The following is an 18,335-nucleotide window of genomic DNA, read 5'->3' as shown; positions in this document are numbered from 1 at the left end:
TTCTCCGTCAGGCTGTGAGACTTTCAAATTCATCCTCTGTACTCCACCATAAAAAAAAAAACAAAAAACAAACAAAAAAAAACAACTGTTTTTTGATTTGCATTTCATTGTATGACCCCATGTTGTGGAATGAAAAATAAATGAACCATTGGAGGACATGGGAGACATAAAGAGTGAAACAAAGCTGAATGAATATGATTTGTGTAGCGGAAATAAACAAGTATGTAGATTCTATCCTGCTAATCTTTATTTGACCAACATTCAACTTCTGAATCCTTTGGGATTAGCTCCATCCCAAATTATTGTTAGTTATTACTAAAAATTGTGGGGTGGGGCGGGTGGTGCAAACCTTTTTCGGCTTCTGAAAGGGAGGCATGACAAAAAAAAGTTTCTGAACCAGTGTTATATGATGTATTGATGTTTTTAATCTTCACATCTGTCTTGTTTTTCCAAGTGTCCTGATGTCACTTGAGTTGGCTATTAAATATTTTAAAGAAAACAAAAGCGGACTATCTCCTTTCAAATGAAGGTTGCTGTAGGCATAAACATGTTAACATTTTCAACCTAACCACATGAGTGTGTGTACAGTTGAAATGTTAGCTACATTACAAACAATGAAAATAATACAAATGATGCATAAATAAAAAACAGTTAATAAATAACACATTTTTGCACTATTTTTCACATAAGACTAATTTAGGAAGACTGCAGATTAAATTAATTGCAGTTGTAAAAAAAAAGACCCTTGTGAAAAACCACAGACAGAACTAAAGAAGTCATTATGTTCCTAATCTACAGTGGAATGATGTGACAGATGTGCAGATGAGCATTGTAGTACGCCACAATATTCTGTATGTACCATCACTTTAGCACCTTGTAAAATCATGAAGGAATGACTTTTTCCTCTGTTTCAACTATTTGAAGCCTGCTTCAAAAATGTCCTTTAAGACATCTTGGACTGCTGTGGATTTTTCACTGCTTCTTCTTTTTTTTTTTTTTGTAATTTTCACATTCCTCTGTAACTTTACATATGGATTCATTTGTTCCAGTGTTAACAGAAATAATTAAATGTATTTCATCAAAAGGCATTGTCACATATTTATCTCCCATTTAGTTTTAAAGAGAACAAAATGTCTCCGTAACCAGTGGAAGACCAGGTTTGGCTCAGTTTAATCTGGTTATGAAGTATGTTTTGATACTACCGTTTTAACTCATAGTGCTAGTAGAAGTATCATGATACCAGCAAGACAATGTTGTGTTGCTAACTAGCCATCAATATATTAATACGATCAACATGAGGTACTGTTCTGGTTACCTAAGCGTAAAGTACCTGTAATACACTGAATAAGCGGAATAATACATGTCTGCAAGGCTGGAATGGATTAAAGAACAACAACAAAAAACATTTCATTGGTTGGTCTAAATTTCTATCGGTCAAATGAACGAAATAGCTGCTATGAAACCATTTGTTTCTAATGGAAAAAAATAATAGAATATAAATACTGAAAGACTTGCAAAGGCCAGTAGGTAGTAACATTACTTTCTTTTTGTTTTAGTGTCCTTCAAGAAGCACTTTGTGGCTAAATTTATATTAGACTAGACTTCTTTCAGTCTTTGGGTCAAGTTTTTCTCTCACCTGTTTATTCTTTTTCTTCCTTTCGTCTCCCAAGTTTGTACGTCCTTTGGTTTTACAGTTGCATGTCTGTATTTTCGTACACTGTGTAAACTATTCTTTAAAAGAACTTCATGACAAATAAGGTGAGGTGAGTCAACCGTTTCAAGGTTAGGAGGGGCAGAAGGAGCAATGAATCCCCCCTGTCAGGTCAGTGATAGCTCCCTCTCTGACTAGGTTTTGAAGGAGCTGAGTCTCTCTGTTCACATTGTGTGATGTCTGCTGCAGCATGGCACTCATGGGCAGGTGGTCATAATAGTGCAGTGGCGCCCCCTGCTGGGAGAGGTTGTAACCAAAGCCTGCCAGGCTAACCTCGTCACACAGCAGGCTGGCTAGATTCAGTGCAGTGATGCCTATGGTAGGCACATTCTGTGGAAAAAAAACAAACACCCAAGACTGTTATTGAGGAGAAAAACCATTAATGTCATAATGCCATCTCTGTAATTACTCTGGTTCCAACAGAACATTTATTAATGTGCAAGTGGGAGCTACTGTAAAAGTTAAAGAAGCATCTGTTAAAAAAAAAAACTGATTGATTGAGTACTGTGGTTCATGCCTAATCAAAGGGGAAAGGGTTTTATGCAAAAATATTGAAATGATTTTGTGCACTTTGTGACTGTTCCCTCCTCAAATAAACTGTATTTGAAACAGTGCTAACTGAATAGTGTCCATTCAGTTGTCTTCTTCTTCTTGTAGAATATACAGTCACACAGATTCAAAACGTTGTATAGGAAGTATCTATTACCTTGTCTTTGCCCCACAGGCGTCTTCTGGGTGGAGGGTAATTCAGCAGGTCCAGTGCAGTCTCTCTGATGACATGTGGGTTTAGAAGTCTGAACCTGTGAGGCTCAAGAGGGATTTGATCTGGAACTTTTTGCCAGAAGAAGAGCCAGTCCCACAGAGGCTGCAACACAAAGCACATGTCCAAACTCTGGTCTTTAACAATGCATAACTAACTCTTTGTCAAAACACAAGGACTATCATACATTCTGTGGTGGCATCAAGATGAAAAACAATAGGAGCAACAGGCCAACATGAAAGAAAACATTCATGGAGCTGCTAAGCATGGAGGCCCATTCAGTCATTACATATGCATAACCTAAAGACATGGGTAAATTACAGAGTATTTGTTGCCCAAATTGCATATTGCAGTCTCTGATGCATTCAGGGCAGACTGAAAGGAGGTGGTGAATCAGGTTTGTTAACCAAATTCAAATGTAGCTGTGTTTTTCAAAGCTATTCTCAGAACTCTGTGTGAAGATGTGCTTTGTTGATATGCAAACTACACACAGTTGCTAGGAAGTCAAACATTTCCATAACTGATGTCCCTTATTATTATGTGCAGAAAGAGTTGATGTTTTGAGCTAAACTTCTATGATTTGAGTGATTTTCTTTTCTGCTATCGACTCATTTTTACAGTTTTTATTGTCCAGTTAATCTTTAAGTGCATTCTATAGTTTCTCTTTGTTTTATCACTTTTAACATGTTTCCATATTCATATTCAATTTTAAATTGATATTCCTGAACATTATTATTTCATGAGATTGATAAAAGTCAGGTTTTGTTTTACATCTGATCAAGCAAAACCTCTTGATTTTTGACACCAATTCACAAACATTTCATTACATCCTTGAGCCTTAGGTGCAACTAAACTGTTGTAAACACTGCTACATTCAAGGGTTCGGCCAACTAAAACCCTAATCGCACTGAACTAGTATTGCAGTGATCACCTGTGCAAATCTGCCAAGGTTTTGTGATAGTAACAGTCCCATGCAAATCAGCATCTTGGTGATTTGGGATAGTTTTTGGGTTCTTTTTGCTTTTTCCTTTTCTGTCAGACAGCTGTACAAGGAGGAAATCTGATCAGGGTCAGGATATGATAAATAGTAGTCAACAGCTGTGATGTGAGATTGGCTATGTTGACATTTAAAATGAATGATAATGACAGAGAAGGTTAGGAGCAACAAAAGGTTGTTACATTCAAGTGCAGCCACAAAGCATTGGTTACTCGGATCTGAATGAGCTGCAAATGTGCAGTTGTGTTTGTTACACATGCAGAAAGTAGACAAAACAAGTCTAAACTATATTATCTATGTGATTGCTGAAGAACAGATGCTCTGCCTCTGAAGCGGTGATGTTGTGCAGAGCCTTGACACGGTAATCGTATCTGGTGGATAATGTCAGTAAATTCAAGTAACGCACTCATCCTGTGTAAATGTGCTGCATGAAACAGACATGGCAGGGGGGATTGTTACTAAATCACATCAGGTCCTGGATAAAAAGGACTGTAAGGTTTACATTACTCAACCAATTTTCAATGACACTTGTTATATCTAAGGGTTTATGATAGACAAATTCCAGGTCCAAAGTGTTGGGATGTTGTGTAAAATGAAAAAATGATTTGCAAATACTGCAACCTACAATTCAGTTGAGTACAGTACAAAGAGGATATTTTCTGGTTGTACTAGTCCTGTGCGAATAGGGCTTTAGTGTATTATTCTGATGGTCAGAATTAGTGTTGCCATTTTGTTAACATTCAAAATCTTTATGTGAATTTGAATGATTTTCATGCCACAGGTATTCAGCACTTTATATTGGACTATATGCGTGACAAGATTGACTGTTTTCTGAAAATACACAAAACCTGAAACATAATAACATAACAATGATATATCTATTTGATAACATATTTGTTCAAAGTTCAGCCTCCTATACACAAAATGTAGTATTTTAAGTTATTCAGAACTGTTTAAATAAACTGTATCATAGTTGGATCTCTCATATTTAGGAGAGAGTTTTATCACATCAATGCTACACAGATACAAACACAAATATCACTACTGACCACAGTGAGCTTGTTGACCATCGCAGAGGTCCAGCTGATGTCTACACCTTTGTACACCACAGCTACAAACAGAGTGTGTGGGTCTGTGTCGACCCACTGGAGTGGTGTTCCCTCTGGGTAACTCATTCTGATGCTGGTTCGATTTCCCACATCAACGCTGAACTCTCCCAGAGGACCACTGTTCAGCCTGGAGGAGGGAGAGACAGAGAGTCCATTATTCACTTACATGTCTTTGTGGGTTAGACACTGTGGTTGTGCTGATAATTATTACCAGCAGGTGTACCGTCAAAGTGAAACTCAAGTACAGATTCTCAACATACACTTTTTTTAGTCACGTAGGTTTCTGTGAACTCAACATATCATTTACGCTCATCTGGTCTCTATTTTTGCATCACTATTGCCAGCAGCACTGCAAAACACCATCAAGCATGACCTGGGTTACAGTCATGTCATTTAATTTGTGTTTCTAACCTGATGATGGTGTCAAAACGGTCAATGAGTGGACCCAGCTCCAGGCCTCTGAGAATTCCTCCATTTCCCATGACCACACAGCGCCGACATTTATCTGATGCGTTTCCTGGCTGGGCTGCGGCATCAGAGTCTGGCAGCTTTAAAGGAAAATTCACACATATTAGCTTAAGTAGGAAAGTACCATACTTACAAGAATATAAAGATGCACTTTTGTTTTATTTTTCCACCAGAGGAGAGAAGTTTCATGATCTTTGTTTTATGTTGAATATCGTTATTATTTAAAGGTTTTAGTTAATTAAACTAAATAAGCTTAAGCTACAGGTACATGCTCTCAGTCTGTCAGGGCTGGGGGTGTTATGTTGCTCTAACGCCACACTTCAATTTGACGTTTGATTTTAAGTTCATGATTTGATTCAATTTTTAGATTTAAACATGTCTTTAGCGCTGATGGCTATGCCATTGTTAGACGAGATCAAGATTGAGTCTTCATTAGTAAAGATAAAAGGATCTTTGGTTTTGTGTCTTGTAAACTATCATTTACATTTGTTTCTTGTTTTTTTTTTACACACACACCAGGTGCTGCAAGTAAGCAAGGGTGGAGAGAAAAAAATATTGGGACAATCACTGACTCTGCCTTTGATTTCAACTGCTGAAATTGAAATCTCATTCCGATTGATTTTTGATTCAATATTGAAATTATGTCATCCCTAATCAGTGCTCTAATTTTTGCAGGTTGAAAATAGAAGACTGAATCCATATAATATTATTGGAGTCCAAGAAAACTATTAAATACTTGAGACTGGATTCACTTTGAGTATTTCGGTCTAGTTTGAATGAAGCGTGTTTTACAATGAGTTAACGACAACAAAGCTTGTTTTAGTTCAATAAAAGAGAGAAACTTGGAATCAGAAAATGTATAGTTAAATACTTCTGTTTAATAATCACTTTGTACGTTTATTCTGTTCATGTTTTGGATGTAGCAAACTCGCTGTTTGCACAGATCTCCCAGCTGAAACTTTGGAGCAAACAAAAACACAACTGTGCGATACACAGTATACACAGCAATTGCTGGTGGCCAATTGGAAAATTTTAACATACTGCCCAACCATAAGTTTCAATTTGTGCAGACAAAAACAATGAAGAAATAAATTTAAAAAATTGAAATCCTGCAAAATCCTTTTTCAAATGCTTGGATGATGTAGAAAAGTTGATGTTTCATTTAAACAAAACACTGTGAAATAGAAACAGACTTCTGACAGATCTGTGTGGAGCAATGAGGGAATTATAATATTTCTCCTCAAATTAATTAATAAAACAAACAGAGGCCATATTTCCATCATGCTTTGTAACGGCTTTCAAATCGTTCGTTCTTTCTGAGAGAAGTGAGCTTCATTCTGGATCTTCTTCTTGCCAGGATAAATTCACAGATCATTCTATCAGTTGATTTAAAAAATATCAGCAGGTATGTTTGAGTGTTTGAGTTGTTTAAACAGGTTACACTTGTGGCCAAAAGCCAGATGGTGACATCAAAGCAGGTAATTTGCCTTCAGGTGTGTATTGTTACCAGAACCTGCTCAGTGAATGATGTTATCAGATGCAGGATGAAGTTTTTATGGTAAATTAAGTTTTCCTGTCTACACCATATTAACAACTGGAAGCCATGTGTAGCGAGCCATAAAAGCCAGGTGAAGCCAGATTAAGCGAGGTGAGCATGACTCAAACAAAACTGATTTGCAACACCATAATGATACCGTACTTGAGTGATTATGACCACACTTCTCACTGACATGGCCCTGTGACCAGAGGGCTTGAGCAGTAAAACAACAGCGATGTGTATCATAAACAGATACTTCTTTAATAGTATTAAATGCAACCACCATGAAAGAATATAACAAATTTGCAAGTATGGCAGATTTTGTTTTGTTTTTTTGTCATACATGCACATTATTGCCGTTTACACTTGCACACACAGATACCAAAAAAAATATGACTGCACTTAGATTAGATCTTTAAAAGTAAGAAATTTAAAGAATTTTTAATTAAAATATGACTTGTCAAAACTACAGTGAAATAATCCTTCATTTAAGGTTTAAGATTAGCCAGTCTGTAGATATGTACTAGTAAAGGTAAATTGTGTGCTATTAGTTTTCTGCAATTCTTATTTTTTTAATTTGACTAGTCATAAATAAAAGTATCTGCAATGTGAATCCAGTCCAGCTATTGCATCAGTGTATTATGAAATGTTTTCACAATATGTCTAATGTCATAACAGGAACTTGGTGTAGTAAAAGCATTAGTAGATATCTTGAATTATCACTTGTACTAGTTTAATTGCTTCATGCTTTGTAAATAACATCATTATTCTTATCAAATATCTTGCATCATCATCATGATTGGTCTGATTGCATTTGATTTGATTTCAAGTCAAACTATATTTGTAGATTTTTAAAAATACATGTTTTGTACCCCAGGAGTCTTTTTCTTTACAATCAACAGTTGTACCAACTGTTGTGGTGTATGTAAATCAATTGTATTTGCATGTGATGTGTGGCAGGGGCAGCTTTCGATCAAGACTGGGCTCTACATTTAACAGGCAAAACGTTTGCTGTGCTTTGGCATTTACATTTGTCACACTGTTTACTGTTAATCGAGATCCCCATTAGTTGTTTCCTCTACAACAGCTACTCATCCTGGGGTCCATCTTCAAAAAAAATACACTGGTCAACATTGTACCTAAACTTCAAAAAGTAAAAAATAAAATAAAATAGCCCAGAACATACCAAGTGCCATTAAAGGAACATGGCTACACTATAAATGAAAGAAATGGAGGGTATGCACATGATGTGGGCAGGGTCAATGCAGTTACACCTACTGAGGGGCAAAAAGACTAGTTTAATTTTTCTAACAAATCCTCCTAACCCACCAAATCAGGTCCATATAAATGTCAACAAACCCGATTCTTGACCACAGTTGATATGCATAAACCACTGTGTCTTTGCTAAGCTGTAAGGATCACTGCTGAGTCCAACTGCCTTTACTCAGTTGTCTTACTTCTGATTTTGCAGTTTTCCCTGCTAAAGGCAGCCATGGGAGAGTGACATCAATTCACAGTACCCCCTACTATCAAACACTAACTAAATTAGATAGAAACAACACAATGAAAGAGAGAAGAAGTTGTGTAATTCACCTGCTTCAGCAAGTCTTTTACTTTTTCCTGAAGGCCTTCAAACCCAAATGGCGGTGGATACAGAAAGAGGCCATCAGGCAGTGGAAGGTCTTTCCATAAGAAGGGCTGGGTCATGTTACCAGAAACAGGGAGTTGAGCTAACAAGCTCTGCCTGGTGCTGCCGGGACGACACTGACCCCCAAGAACTCTGTGCACGTGCTCGTGCACCTTCTGCAAGTCAAACAGGTAGTGAAAACAAGATGTCAGCTCTGAGGTGGTGACATTAAAATGACAAGGTGAACACTGACATGATCTACATGATCCATGGTATCCTGCATAGTTGCATCAGCAGGCAAACAGGCAGTTACTGTATAAACATTTGGCCTATTTTGGCAGCATTCACTAAAACTAATTACATCACAAAGCTGTCCCTTTTGCCTTTGAATTATATCTTTAATAGCTCTTGTAGAGTTTCTAAGTTTATTTATATTCTTAATTTATTTTATATTGCAATTGTTATTTATTTTTTTACTTAATTTTACCTGTACTTCTGTCAATAAAAGCGAAAAAGGGTGGGAACAAGAGACTTTCTGAGGGTGGTTATTCATTGTAATTTGCACCATATCACAACTATCACAAAATAGTTTAACAGTTACAGCTTAAAATGTGTTTAAAAACCACTGTCCTTGGACACCTATCCATGTCGTAGTGGTTTTTCACAGAAAGGGAAGCTGAGTCAAAAAAGGAAAAGGTGTGTGCCCATATAAAGCATGCTGTACATACACAAAGCATGCTGTACATAGCTTGGGATGTTTCTCCACCTCACCAACTAGTCTCCTCTATTGTTCTACACACGTAAGAGACAGAGGCGAGGAGAGGAAGTCCAGCTGTCATGGGAGCAGAGGAGAAGAGCTGCTAGAGGAGCCAGGATGTTGACTACAGGCAATCAATTAACAAAATTCACAACCCCAATATAAGATATAATTTTGGTGGTAGGTTTGCACAATCAATTGCAATCACAATGAAATCGCAATATGGCCCAGTGCAACATTCAAATCGCAGAACCAAACTGCAATTTTTTGAAAAAGGAAAAACATGCAAACAAACGAGCAAACAGTATTAAACAGAGGTACCGTAGTGCTGCACTGATAACCTGACCTAAAAATCTTGTTCTCCAGATAAAAGAAAACATGTTTGTTTGGTACAGACCTCAATATCACACCATCACGACTTTTTTTACCAAATCGTGCAGCCCTATTATGTGGGCCTTTTTTAGGTGGTTAAAATAGGCTTTGCTGCTGTCCTTGTCCACAACAGTTCATTGCTTAGCTTCGTACATCAGTACTACAGCTGCTTCTCCAAACTGGGAGTGTGCTGATCATCATCTACTGTAAGTAATACACTGACTATGGATAAATATCTCACGCAACATCAGGATACATGCTCTGGAAGTCATGGATATCTGTACCAAACAGACGTGCTTGTGCTGCAGGTATAAAATCACAACCAACTCAGTTGATGGTCCTGCTGGAAGGAAATGATTCATTTGTGTACAATGCTGCATTGTTGTGCTGCATTGAAAAAAAATCATACATTCTTCATGATGGTGACTGAGTTCATTTGCATCCTTCTCCATTCTCAATTCTCTACTCTGTTCTGCTTCCTTTTTTTGTGTTGCACTGTCAGCATCTGTTTCAACATGTTGGTTTTACTCCATCACATCTGAACACTGAATAACTTTCAGCATACAGTAAATGTGAAAGCCTGAACACTCTGCTCTATTTCACTCTCACCTTTTTATGTGCAGGGTTGACGTGCCAGGCCGGAGGTTTTCTTGTCTCTGTTTTATTCAGCGGTAGAGACATCCTCACAAAACACAGCAAACCTAGAAGCACACACAGCCCCAACACACGCCTGGAGACACATGCACACAGCAAGGCGGAGAGAGGGAGGGAGGAAGGGAGAGACAATGATATGTTAGATTACATAACATTGTGTTTAAAACTACATCAGCATAAGAGTTGACTAAGATATTTAAGAAGACATGTTGATTAACGGAAGTGATAACATCGGCATGATTAAGAACAAATTTACAACAAATTGTATGACTTATGTGTATAATTGGGGTGGGGATCAGTGGTCCTAATGTTTCCTTTAGCTTTATGCTTGCAGCATCTGGTGTGGGTAACCGCCAGGCAGGGGAAAGCACCACCTATTGTATGTTCAGCTGAACGAGCCACTGCTCACAAGGCTTTGTGGTCTTGTTGGCACCGTTTCTGTACCAGGCAGTGATGTACAGGAGTACCGGGGAATTCCTGATACCTGGAATTTCCTTGACCGTAGGTGTGTTGGAGCAGGGAAAAATCTAAAACATGCAGGGCAGCGGGTCCCTGAGGACGAGGGTTGGGAAACACTGCTTTAAACTGTATTACCCGGATATACTTCACCTAGTAGAGACATATTTTAGGAACATTTAATGTGCAAAACCGAAATAATAAATAGAAAAAAAGACTTTTCTCAAGTATATCAACCCCTTGTAATTACTGTTGTCTGCCATGATCTGCAGATTATTGCTTTAGTGTTTGTTGTCCAACTTCTTTGTCCCAAACTACGTCCACATAACGGCAGATGCACTGATCATTTTTCCAAACTTCTTCCTCTTCGGTGTGTGCACTGTAGCGAGTTGTTACAAACAAGCTAAAACCAGAGCTGTCCGTTTAGCTTGGCTTGCCACGTATCTTCAGATTTGGCAAAGGTCTGGCATTATTGGTTCTTTTATCTGTGCTTTTAACATATTATCTTATCATCATGCTGCCTACCGGTTCATTACTTTCTGCAGTTCGCTTGTGGGAAGCATTCTACATGTGCAGTAAACCTGTGTCTGTTGTGGCAACGTGGGAAAGTCTGTCTGGTCACAACAAACTGGAGGTACTCAGACATCCGCCGAGATATTTTTTGTACACCCTGTGATGACAAAATTTGTGTCAGGTGGACTCAAGCTGATCCTCCCACGCTCGCAGACACAGAAAGTATAATAACGGCTTTAGTCTTGCTGATGTTCAGGAGTAAGTTGTGGTGACACTAGCAGGTCAGGTCTTCTACTTCAGTGTTTCCCAAATGTTTTTTTTCACCCACTTTTAAAAAAAAAAAAGACCCTTTTTAAAAGTGACCCAGATCACAATAGGCCTTGTTAATAAATCTCAAGAGAGTTAATTTGTGCATTAATGAAAATTCCCGACCATTTTTACAGACATTTCCATATCACCATATATTCTGCTTGATTTATAAATAAATAAATGCATGTAGCCTGAATTAACAGGCCATCTCAATCTTTTACTTCCTCTCCTTAAGAAAACAAACGTACAAAAAGGTTGAGATAACTGAAAACTTCAACAACTTTACTCAGTTTTTGGGGGTTTCTAAAACTCTAAAAAGTAAATTATCTCAACAAAACATTATTAGTTGGTAATACTTTTTTTAACAGTTTGAGTTGGGCTCAAAACTCAAACATCTATTGAAGTACGTTTTGAATTTTCTCAGTTTTTAAATTTTTGCATTATAGAACATTACAGCATTATAAAAGCTGTACTGCAGTTAGGAATCTTAAATTTTGCAGAATTTCTTCCCTAGGCTTTTATTTTTAAGAGGACACACAAAAAATTTCCCGTGACCCAACATTTTCAATGATCAGTTTTGTCCACCACAGCTGTGAACATGAATAAATGCTGCTGGAGCTAAAAGCACCTACACAGTTGTGTGCGTTCAGAAAGTACAGCAGGGGGATCCAAACACAGCCCTGTGGTGCTCCGTTGTTAAGGAGGTTGGAAAATGCTTCTGGGATTTCTTTCTTGGAATTGCAGTTCCACTTTCTTCCTATGGTCCCTTTTAGGCTTTTTGGGCCTCCTCCTTTACCGCTCCTCTTATTTTGGAGGCTGCTGTTTTATGACTGTTAATGCTTCCAGTTCACATGGCATGTAAAGCATCCCATCTGCAGTATGTAATGCAAGCAGTATGTATAGATATATATATTTCTTAATTTGAGAATATGATCAGTCTGTCTTCATAAAATGGCTGAATTATGACGATAAAGATAAAGATTCTTGATTCAGAAAATTCTGAATTATTATGTTTCTGCATGAGAAACATTCAAGTCAACAATAAGTACTACTAAATATTGCAGAGACATGCAATAACTCCTGATTTCAAGTCATGTGGAAAGAGGTTTATTTGTCTAGCAGATCAATGAAGAGGCACCAAAGCTATTACAGGCCTACTAAAGTCTGCACCACAAGGTGAAATACCGTCTGAACACACCCTAACCCAACCAAACTGCATTCTTGGCAACTGGGCAATTCTAGTTTATTTATAGTGCCATGGGACATTTCTCTGTTTGTTATATGTATGCTGTAATAGTTAGATTTATCAAAAAAAATGTTTAACTATGATCCATTATAATAAATTAAGTTGGCTTTTTGGGAAAAATCTTGAGCTTGTCCCCAGGACAACAGCAACAACATCCAACCTGGCAACCCACACTCTGAAAATGTGAAATTAGCACCTGGTCGCTAACGATACGAATATAAACAAGCTAGAAGCTGTTAGCTTTTCTTTCGCTGTGATTCAGACACTTTAATACCAGGGCTGGCCTCCTAATGAGCACATGTTCCACCAAAACAAGCTCCTCCAGATACTGTTTTGCTGGGACTCTCTGCACCCTGGGCTTGGAATGGCCCTAGACAATTGTGATTGGTTTGGAGGAATATAAACAAACCTGTGTGTTTTTCCTCTATAGCAGAATGATTATGTGGAGCCAGAGCTTCCTCCAGCACTGGGCGCTGTGGAGAGAGATCTGGCTCTGCAAGACTAAGGTCACTTTACCTTGTAATTATTGTGTCAAAATGCTCGTTGTAGTTTCTATTTTTTCACTCTGTTCTTCTGATAACTCTTCTCACATACTACTGGGCTCATCATCTTAAAATTAACAATTCACAAATTCTGAAAAACCTATATGCTGACCTGTCACTCCTCTTATCCGGCCAGTCAGGGTCAGATAGAGGAAATAATCAACAAATGTCAGGTGAAAACAAGGCTTACTTACTAGTAATGTTGGGGAGTAACTGGTTACATATAATTAAATATCAAAGTAAATGTAATCTCTTTATTAATGAGAAAGAAAATATGCAATTTAATATAACAAAATAAATGTAATTGCAATGAGTTACAGGTACTGAGAAAAAAATGCTTTACTGACTCCACTCTTCTAGTTTCTTTTACCTTCTCTATTTATGTGTATATCTTGCTGTCCTTGTGCTTCTGCAACAATGGAATTACTCCACTGGGAATAAATAGTTGGATCTTATCTGCAGGACATAACATTAACACAGTTGGAAAGCTCAGCCCTATTATCTTTGTAATCCAAAATATTTCTTTCCTTACTGTCATTATTTTTGCACTTGTCAAAGTCTCAACAGTTAACACTCAAAGCTCTACAATTTAAAAGTTACATGCTCGTGGATTCTTGTTAAGTCTACTTGTGTCCTCTAATAACAAATCAGGCACGTACTCAATTTAAGAGAACCTTGCTCAGTCAAAAACAGCACCTGCTACTAGCCAAACTGTAGTACAGTATGAAAGTGGCTGGTAGATTTCAGACACAAAATAATGATTTACTCTAGACCTTTTTCACAGCAGTCATTTTGACATGAAATAGTTGAGTAGACACAGGTGTTAACATTGGTGCATTTGAACAATTATCTGTCAATGACTAGTAAATTATTAAACATTTCAAAAAGTTAATTTCCCACCCTGACTCTCTGCCATGCTTGTTCTGCAAGACCTATAGTAGCTTTAACTGGACAAAATATAGCCTACAGAGGCAAGGGATGAGCAATGAGAAAAACTTTTTTTCCCACTCATGGTTAGTGGTTGGGTGAAGCCATTTATTGTCAGACAACTGTGTTTACTCTTTTTAATTCACAATGACAACAGAAACTACCCAAATGACCCTGATCAAAAGTTTACATACCCCAGTTCTTAATACCATGTATTGGCCCATTTAACATCAATGACGGCTTTAAGTGTTTTGTGGTAGTTGTGGATGAGGCTCTTTATTTTCTCAGACGGTAAAGCTGCCCATTCTTCTCGTCAAAAAACCTCCAGTTCCTGTAAAGTCTTGGGCTGTCTTGCATGAACTGCACGTCTGAGATCTCCCCAAAGTGGCTCAATGATATTGAGGTCAGGAAAGTGAGCATTACAGGGCCAAGTAGATTTCTCATGAACTTGCCTGAGAAATATAGTGGGAAAATTAAGTGATAAGTAAAGCTTCCTCTAGCATAAACCATTTGTTTTCATCAGCCAGCAGACAAAAACAGAGCTCTTAATTTCAGGCTGGTTATTCACCACATCCATCTCCACATCACCATTATTTATTCATCTGCTGCTGTCTTCCCATCTCTCTCTGATAAGTTATTCTCTTAAAAACTTTCTTACTAAACCTTGACAGAAGCAAGCACATATTCTCTCACACAGCAAAATTAACATACAAATAAGCTAATTAGTAGGCTAAAATGAGAATAGAGCTTCATATGGTTTTAGTTCAGTGAAGAATTTGATAAATCGACAAGAGACCAGAAAAAAAATTGTGTCTGCATCACTTCAGCTACAGATACAAGGCTTTGGTTGTCCTGTCCTCATTCTTGCTGTTGTTGTGTGGGCGCAGTCTGCAAGGTGTCAGGGGAGGGGGCCTTTCATAATCAGGCGTTATTTGATAATCATTCCTGTCAATTGTGACGAACAGGTTCCACAGAAATAATTCACCAGCACAAAACTGTTCCCTTGGATACTGTTGCTGGCCACAGGTAGAAAAGGTAACTTTTGAATAAGTGTTTCCCAAGGCTCACAAGATGATGCCCTCAATTTTCTTTGTTTTGTAAAAAGTAAAGAAACCAGAAAGTAGTCACATTTAGGAAGTTCAAATCAGAGAATTTTGACTTTTTTGTCTTGAAAATGACTCAAACTTATAAATCAATTATCATTATAGCTGGCAATTCATTTAATAATCAATTCATTGGTTAACTGTTGCAGCTCCAGATAAAATTGCTTTGAAATAGCAATGATAAAGTAGACATATCACAAGTAGACAATCTGGCTATGACTATAAATGATAAATGATATTGCCGTTCTAATGAAAGACTGTGAGGTTGGTGGAGAGCCAGTCAGCTGCAACTATCAAACCATCATTGTTTAAAGAGAACAGCAGGAGTCCTTGTGCCACGTTATATGAACATCACCTGTTTGCTACCCAGCGTTTAAGAGGCCTCATGTTGTCCTCATTCACACTGGATTCTGGGAACTCCTCCGGTTTCTCTGCTGATGCCTGACGACCTCTGGCTCTCAGGGGTGGTGTCCTGATCACACAGGGACGGAGAAATACAGTCTTTTAACAACATTAATGAATAATGCAAGAGGGGAAACTAAAACAACAGCAGTGAATAACTGCCATTGTCGCTACATCAAACAGCTGTTTGATGTAGTTCAGGCAGTTATGTTGCAGCAGTGGGACACAATCAACATAAAGTGGTAGAATTTTCAACAGTTTTGAAAGGATGACAGCCAAGTTCAACTTGTATTTACCATAAACAGCCAACAGGTCATGAAGAAAAAAATAGTGTTATTTATAATTTCACATGAAATAAACAAAACTGGGAAAATGTGTGTCCAACAATGAAGATAAATCTCTCTCATGTTATTTACACCTTATTCAAAAACAATTCACTTCCCAGATAGTCAATATGACCAGTGAGATTGCTAGACAACAGCCAAACTGTATGATGACGATCTTTGAGTGCCAAACAGTAAGGAAGGGACAGGCAATTATTAAAGAGGATGCACATCCCCTATTTAGTGCATATACGTTTTTACCATTAGACATACAATATAAATGCCAACCCTCCAAACCAACAAGGCTTGCACATTATTTGTGCCGACCAGTGTTTTAGTGTTGAACAAACTGTGAAACAAAATAACTAGGGGTGCACGGTATGGATTCTTTTTAGCCTATACCGACATCCACTTTCTTATCATGGCCAATACCAATAAGATAATTGATAATTTCACATTGTTGTATTTTTAAGTTCATACAACCTGCAGTTTATGCACACCTGAGGGTGAGAAGTAGTGAGCGAAGTTGCATGATGAAATACTCCACAGCTCTGAACAAACTAAACAAAACTGTTATCACTGTTACAACAAAAACACGTAGCAGTTCCGACTATTCAAATGTCCATTTTGTGTTTTTTCCTTGAAAAGGTCATCCAAAAAACCCTCATAAATACATCTGGCTTTAATATAGGGCTTAGCAATTTTGAAAAATAACCAATTATGATTATTTTTGACTGATATTGCAATTGCAGTGTTACAGGTGATGATAATTTCTACATCATTATTCTTATTTTGATTAAAAAACATGTTAAAATGACTATGGTATGACTTTTTTTTTTTTTTTTTTGCAGGAATCTATACCAAGTGAAGAAGAAGAAATGAAGATCCTGCAATATCAAAATTACAGAAATCCATATTGCAATTTCGCTAAGATTTCGATTAATTGTGCTTTAACTTTAATAGAGCATTTGTATATAAATAGCTATTAGCTAACGATAGTGGAGAAGAAGTAAAACGCAGCATAAAATAAAAATACTCACCTACGCCACACTTTATCTAAAACGCTCTCAAATACTGCGCCGTCCCGTTACTTTAGTGACTGAACTTTCGCCACTGTCATTAACGAACCTCTCACGAACGTCAACTCCAGTAACGTAACTAATTTGGTGAATAATGAAAACAACTAAAACACATCCGAACCCCACATTCCTTTACATTCAAAACCATAACGCTAGCTTCTAGCTTTTTACGGGGTTAACGACAGTTAACAGAAGTTTTCGGCATGTTTTTGGTAGTCCGGCACAGAAGTGTTCCACTTAGATAACGTTTTAACGATAATTTATTAATTAGCGTAATATAACTGTCACGCCTCGCGACTGTCCCGCACAGCGTTCACAAAGCGGCGTTTCTGACATGTTTATACTCCGGTCGATTAGCAAGGCGTCATGCAAGCTGAGACCCATATATTTTTTTTAATAAACCGGCCCGTGCGATCAAAGCACGTAGAGCATCGCGTCTCGGCTGCTGCGGTTCTTTTTTACTCAAATAACGTTTCCGAACCAGACCAAACCGGTCCAAAGCGAGGCCGACCGAAACGTTAGGCAGTAGAAGGCAAAAACGACTAGCAAAAATGCAGCTCAGGCAGCGTTAGTGTAAAACTTAGGTTATTCATAAGGCGGAGGGGTGACTGTTAGCTGTTTCGTTGTTTTACACCAAACGGTGAGCTATGGTAACCACAGCGGTGCGCGTGCTTACCCCGCTTTGCACCCAAATAAATCCTCTGAATTGCATTTTTTTTCTTGAACAAGCGTTGACTTATTTACTTACGCTTCCATGGATTCCACAGTTTCGCCATGATGTTTCCTACGGACAGTAGTTATGAATGCTCAGCTCTTTATCCAGCAGCTATTCATCCAAGCCGCACTCCTCCAGCCACCGCTCAGGTGACCAGCCAATCAGCGGCCACAACACACCGCATCATTTCCGCCGCCCTTTCGTAATAAGCGTCTCGGCCCATGGATACTTGAACGGTGGGGGTTCGGGCCTCCCCAGAGAGGCGCTAGTTTCAGGGAAGGCTCAGTAAATGGAAGGGGTAAAAAATATTACATTACATGTGTAAAGGAGATCACATGTTTTGCACGTTATTCCTGATAGACTTTTATTTTTATGCTGCTTCATTTCTTACAACGATGCTTCTTAGCACAGTCTCTGATACCCGTTCATGTATACTGGACATTGTATATAAAATATGTTTTCTACTTTTATCTATTTATATCTTTTTATTTGATACTTTACATTGCAATTGTACATAGTGCTCCTCAGTTACTGATTTATGTTCTTATCTCTCCTGATATCTTTATTTATGGCTCTCGTATTTCTATAATTCATACTGGTACATTCACTTTTTATACTACAGTTTTGAATGTTACTGTTTTTCCCACTTTGCCAAAGTCAAACTTAAAAATGTCTTTGCACAGATCTTTTTTTATGCATTTAGTGTAGACTGAAGTTATTTTGAACAG

General features: G+C 37.9%; 1 protein-coding gene across 2 annotated transcripts; it reads right to left on the bottom strand.

Moving 5' to 3' along the window:
• Window positions 1–229: 229 nt before the first annotated feature.
• st3gal5 (ST3 beta-galactoside alpha-2,3-sialyltransferase 5) lies at window positions 230–17,792 on the bottom strand. 2 transcript variants are annotated; one of them, XM_084718829.1, is made up of 8 exons: window positions 17,641–17,792; window positions 15,444–15,560; window positions 9,948–10,068; window positions 8,176–8,385; window positions 4,989–5,125; window positions 4,518–4,704; window positions 2,418–2,576; window positions 230–2,041 (listed from the first exon to the last, which is right to left on the bottom strand). In XM_084718829.1, the coding sequence occupies exons 1-8, from the start codon at window positions 17,646–17,648 to the stop codon at window positions 1,784–1,786; spliced, it is 1,197 nt and encodes a 398-aa protein (XP_084574955.1). In that variant the 5' UTR covers window positions 17,649–17,792; the 3' UTR covers window positions 230–1,783. The 2 variants fall into 2 exon arrangements, with proteins under 2 accessions (XP_084574955.1, XP_084574956.1); XM_084718830.1 differs by lacking the exon at window positions 17,641–17,792 and adding an exon at window positions 16,854–16,948.
• Window positions 17,793–18,335: the final 543 nt, after the last annotated feature.

This window comes from Lutjanus erythropterus, chromosome 5 (genome assembly GCF_056507025.1).
Source record: "Lutjanus erythropterus isolate fLutEry1 chromosome 5, fLutEry1.hap2, whole genome shotgun sequence".
NCBI classification, from domain to species: Eukaryota; Metazoa; Chordata; class Actinopteri; order Lutjaniformes; family Lutjanidae; genus Lutjanus; species Lutjanus erythropterus.
The sequence above is the reverse complement of the archived record's forward strand: the minus strand, read 5'-3'. Positions and strand labels throughout refer to the sequence as shown.

Bases quoted from the DNA above. Each gene is read 5' to 3' on its own strand.
- st3gal5 (XM_084718829.1), bottom strand. The intron at 10,069-15,443 runs GTGATGTTCATA...ATGTGTCTCCAG, and splicing joins AAACGCTGGGTAGCAAACAG to GCGTGTGTTGGGGCTGTGTG. The intron at 8,386-9,947 runs GTGAGAGTGAAA...TTTGACTTGCAG, and splicing joins TCAACCCTGCACATAAAAAG to AAGGTGCACGAGCACGTGCA.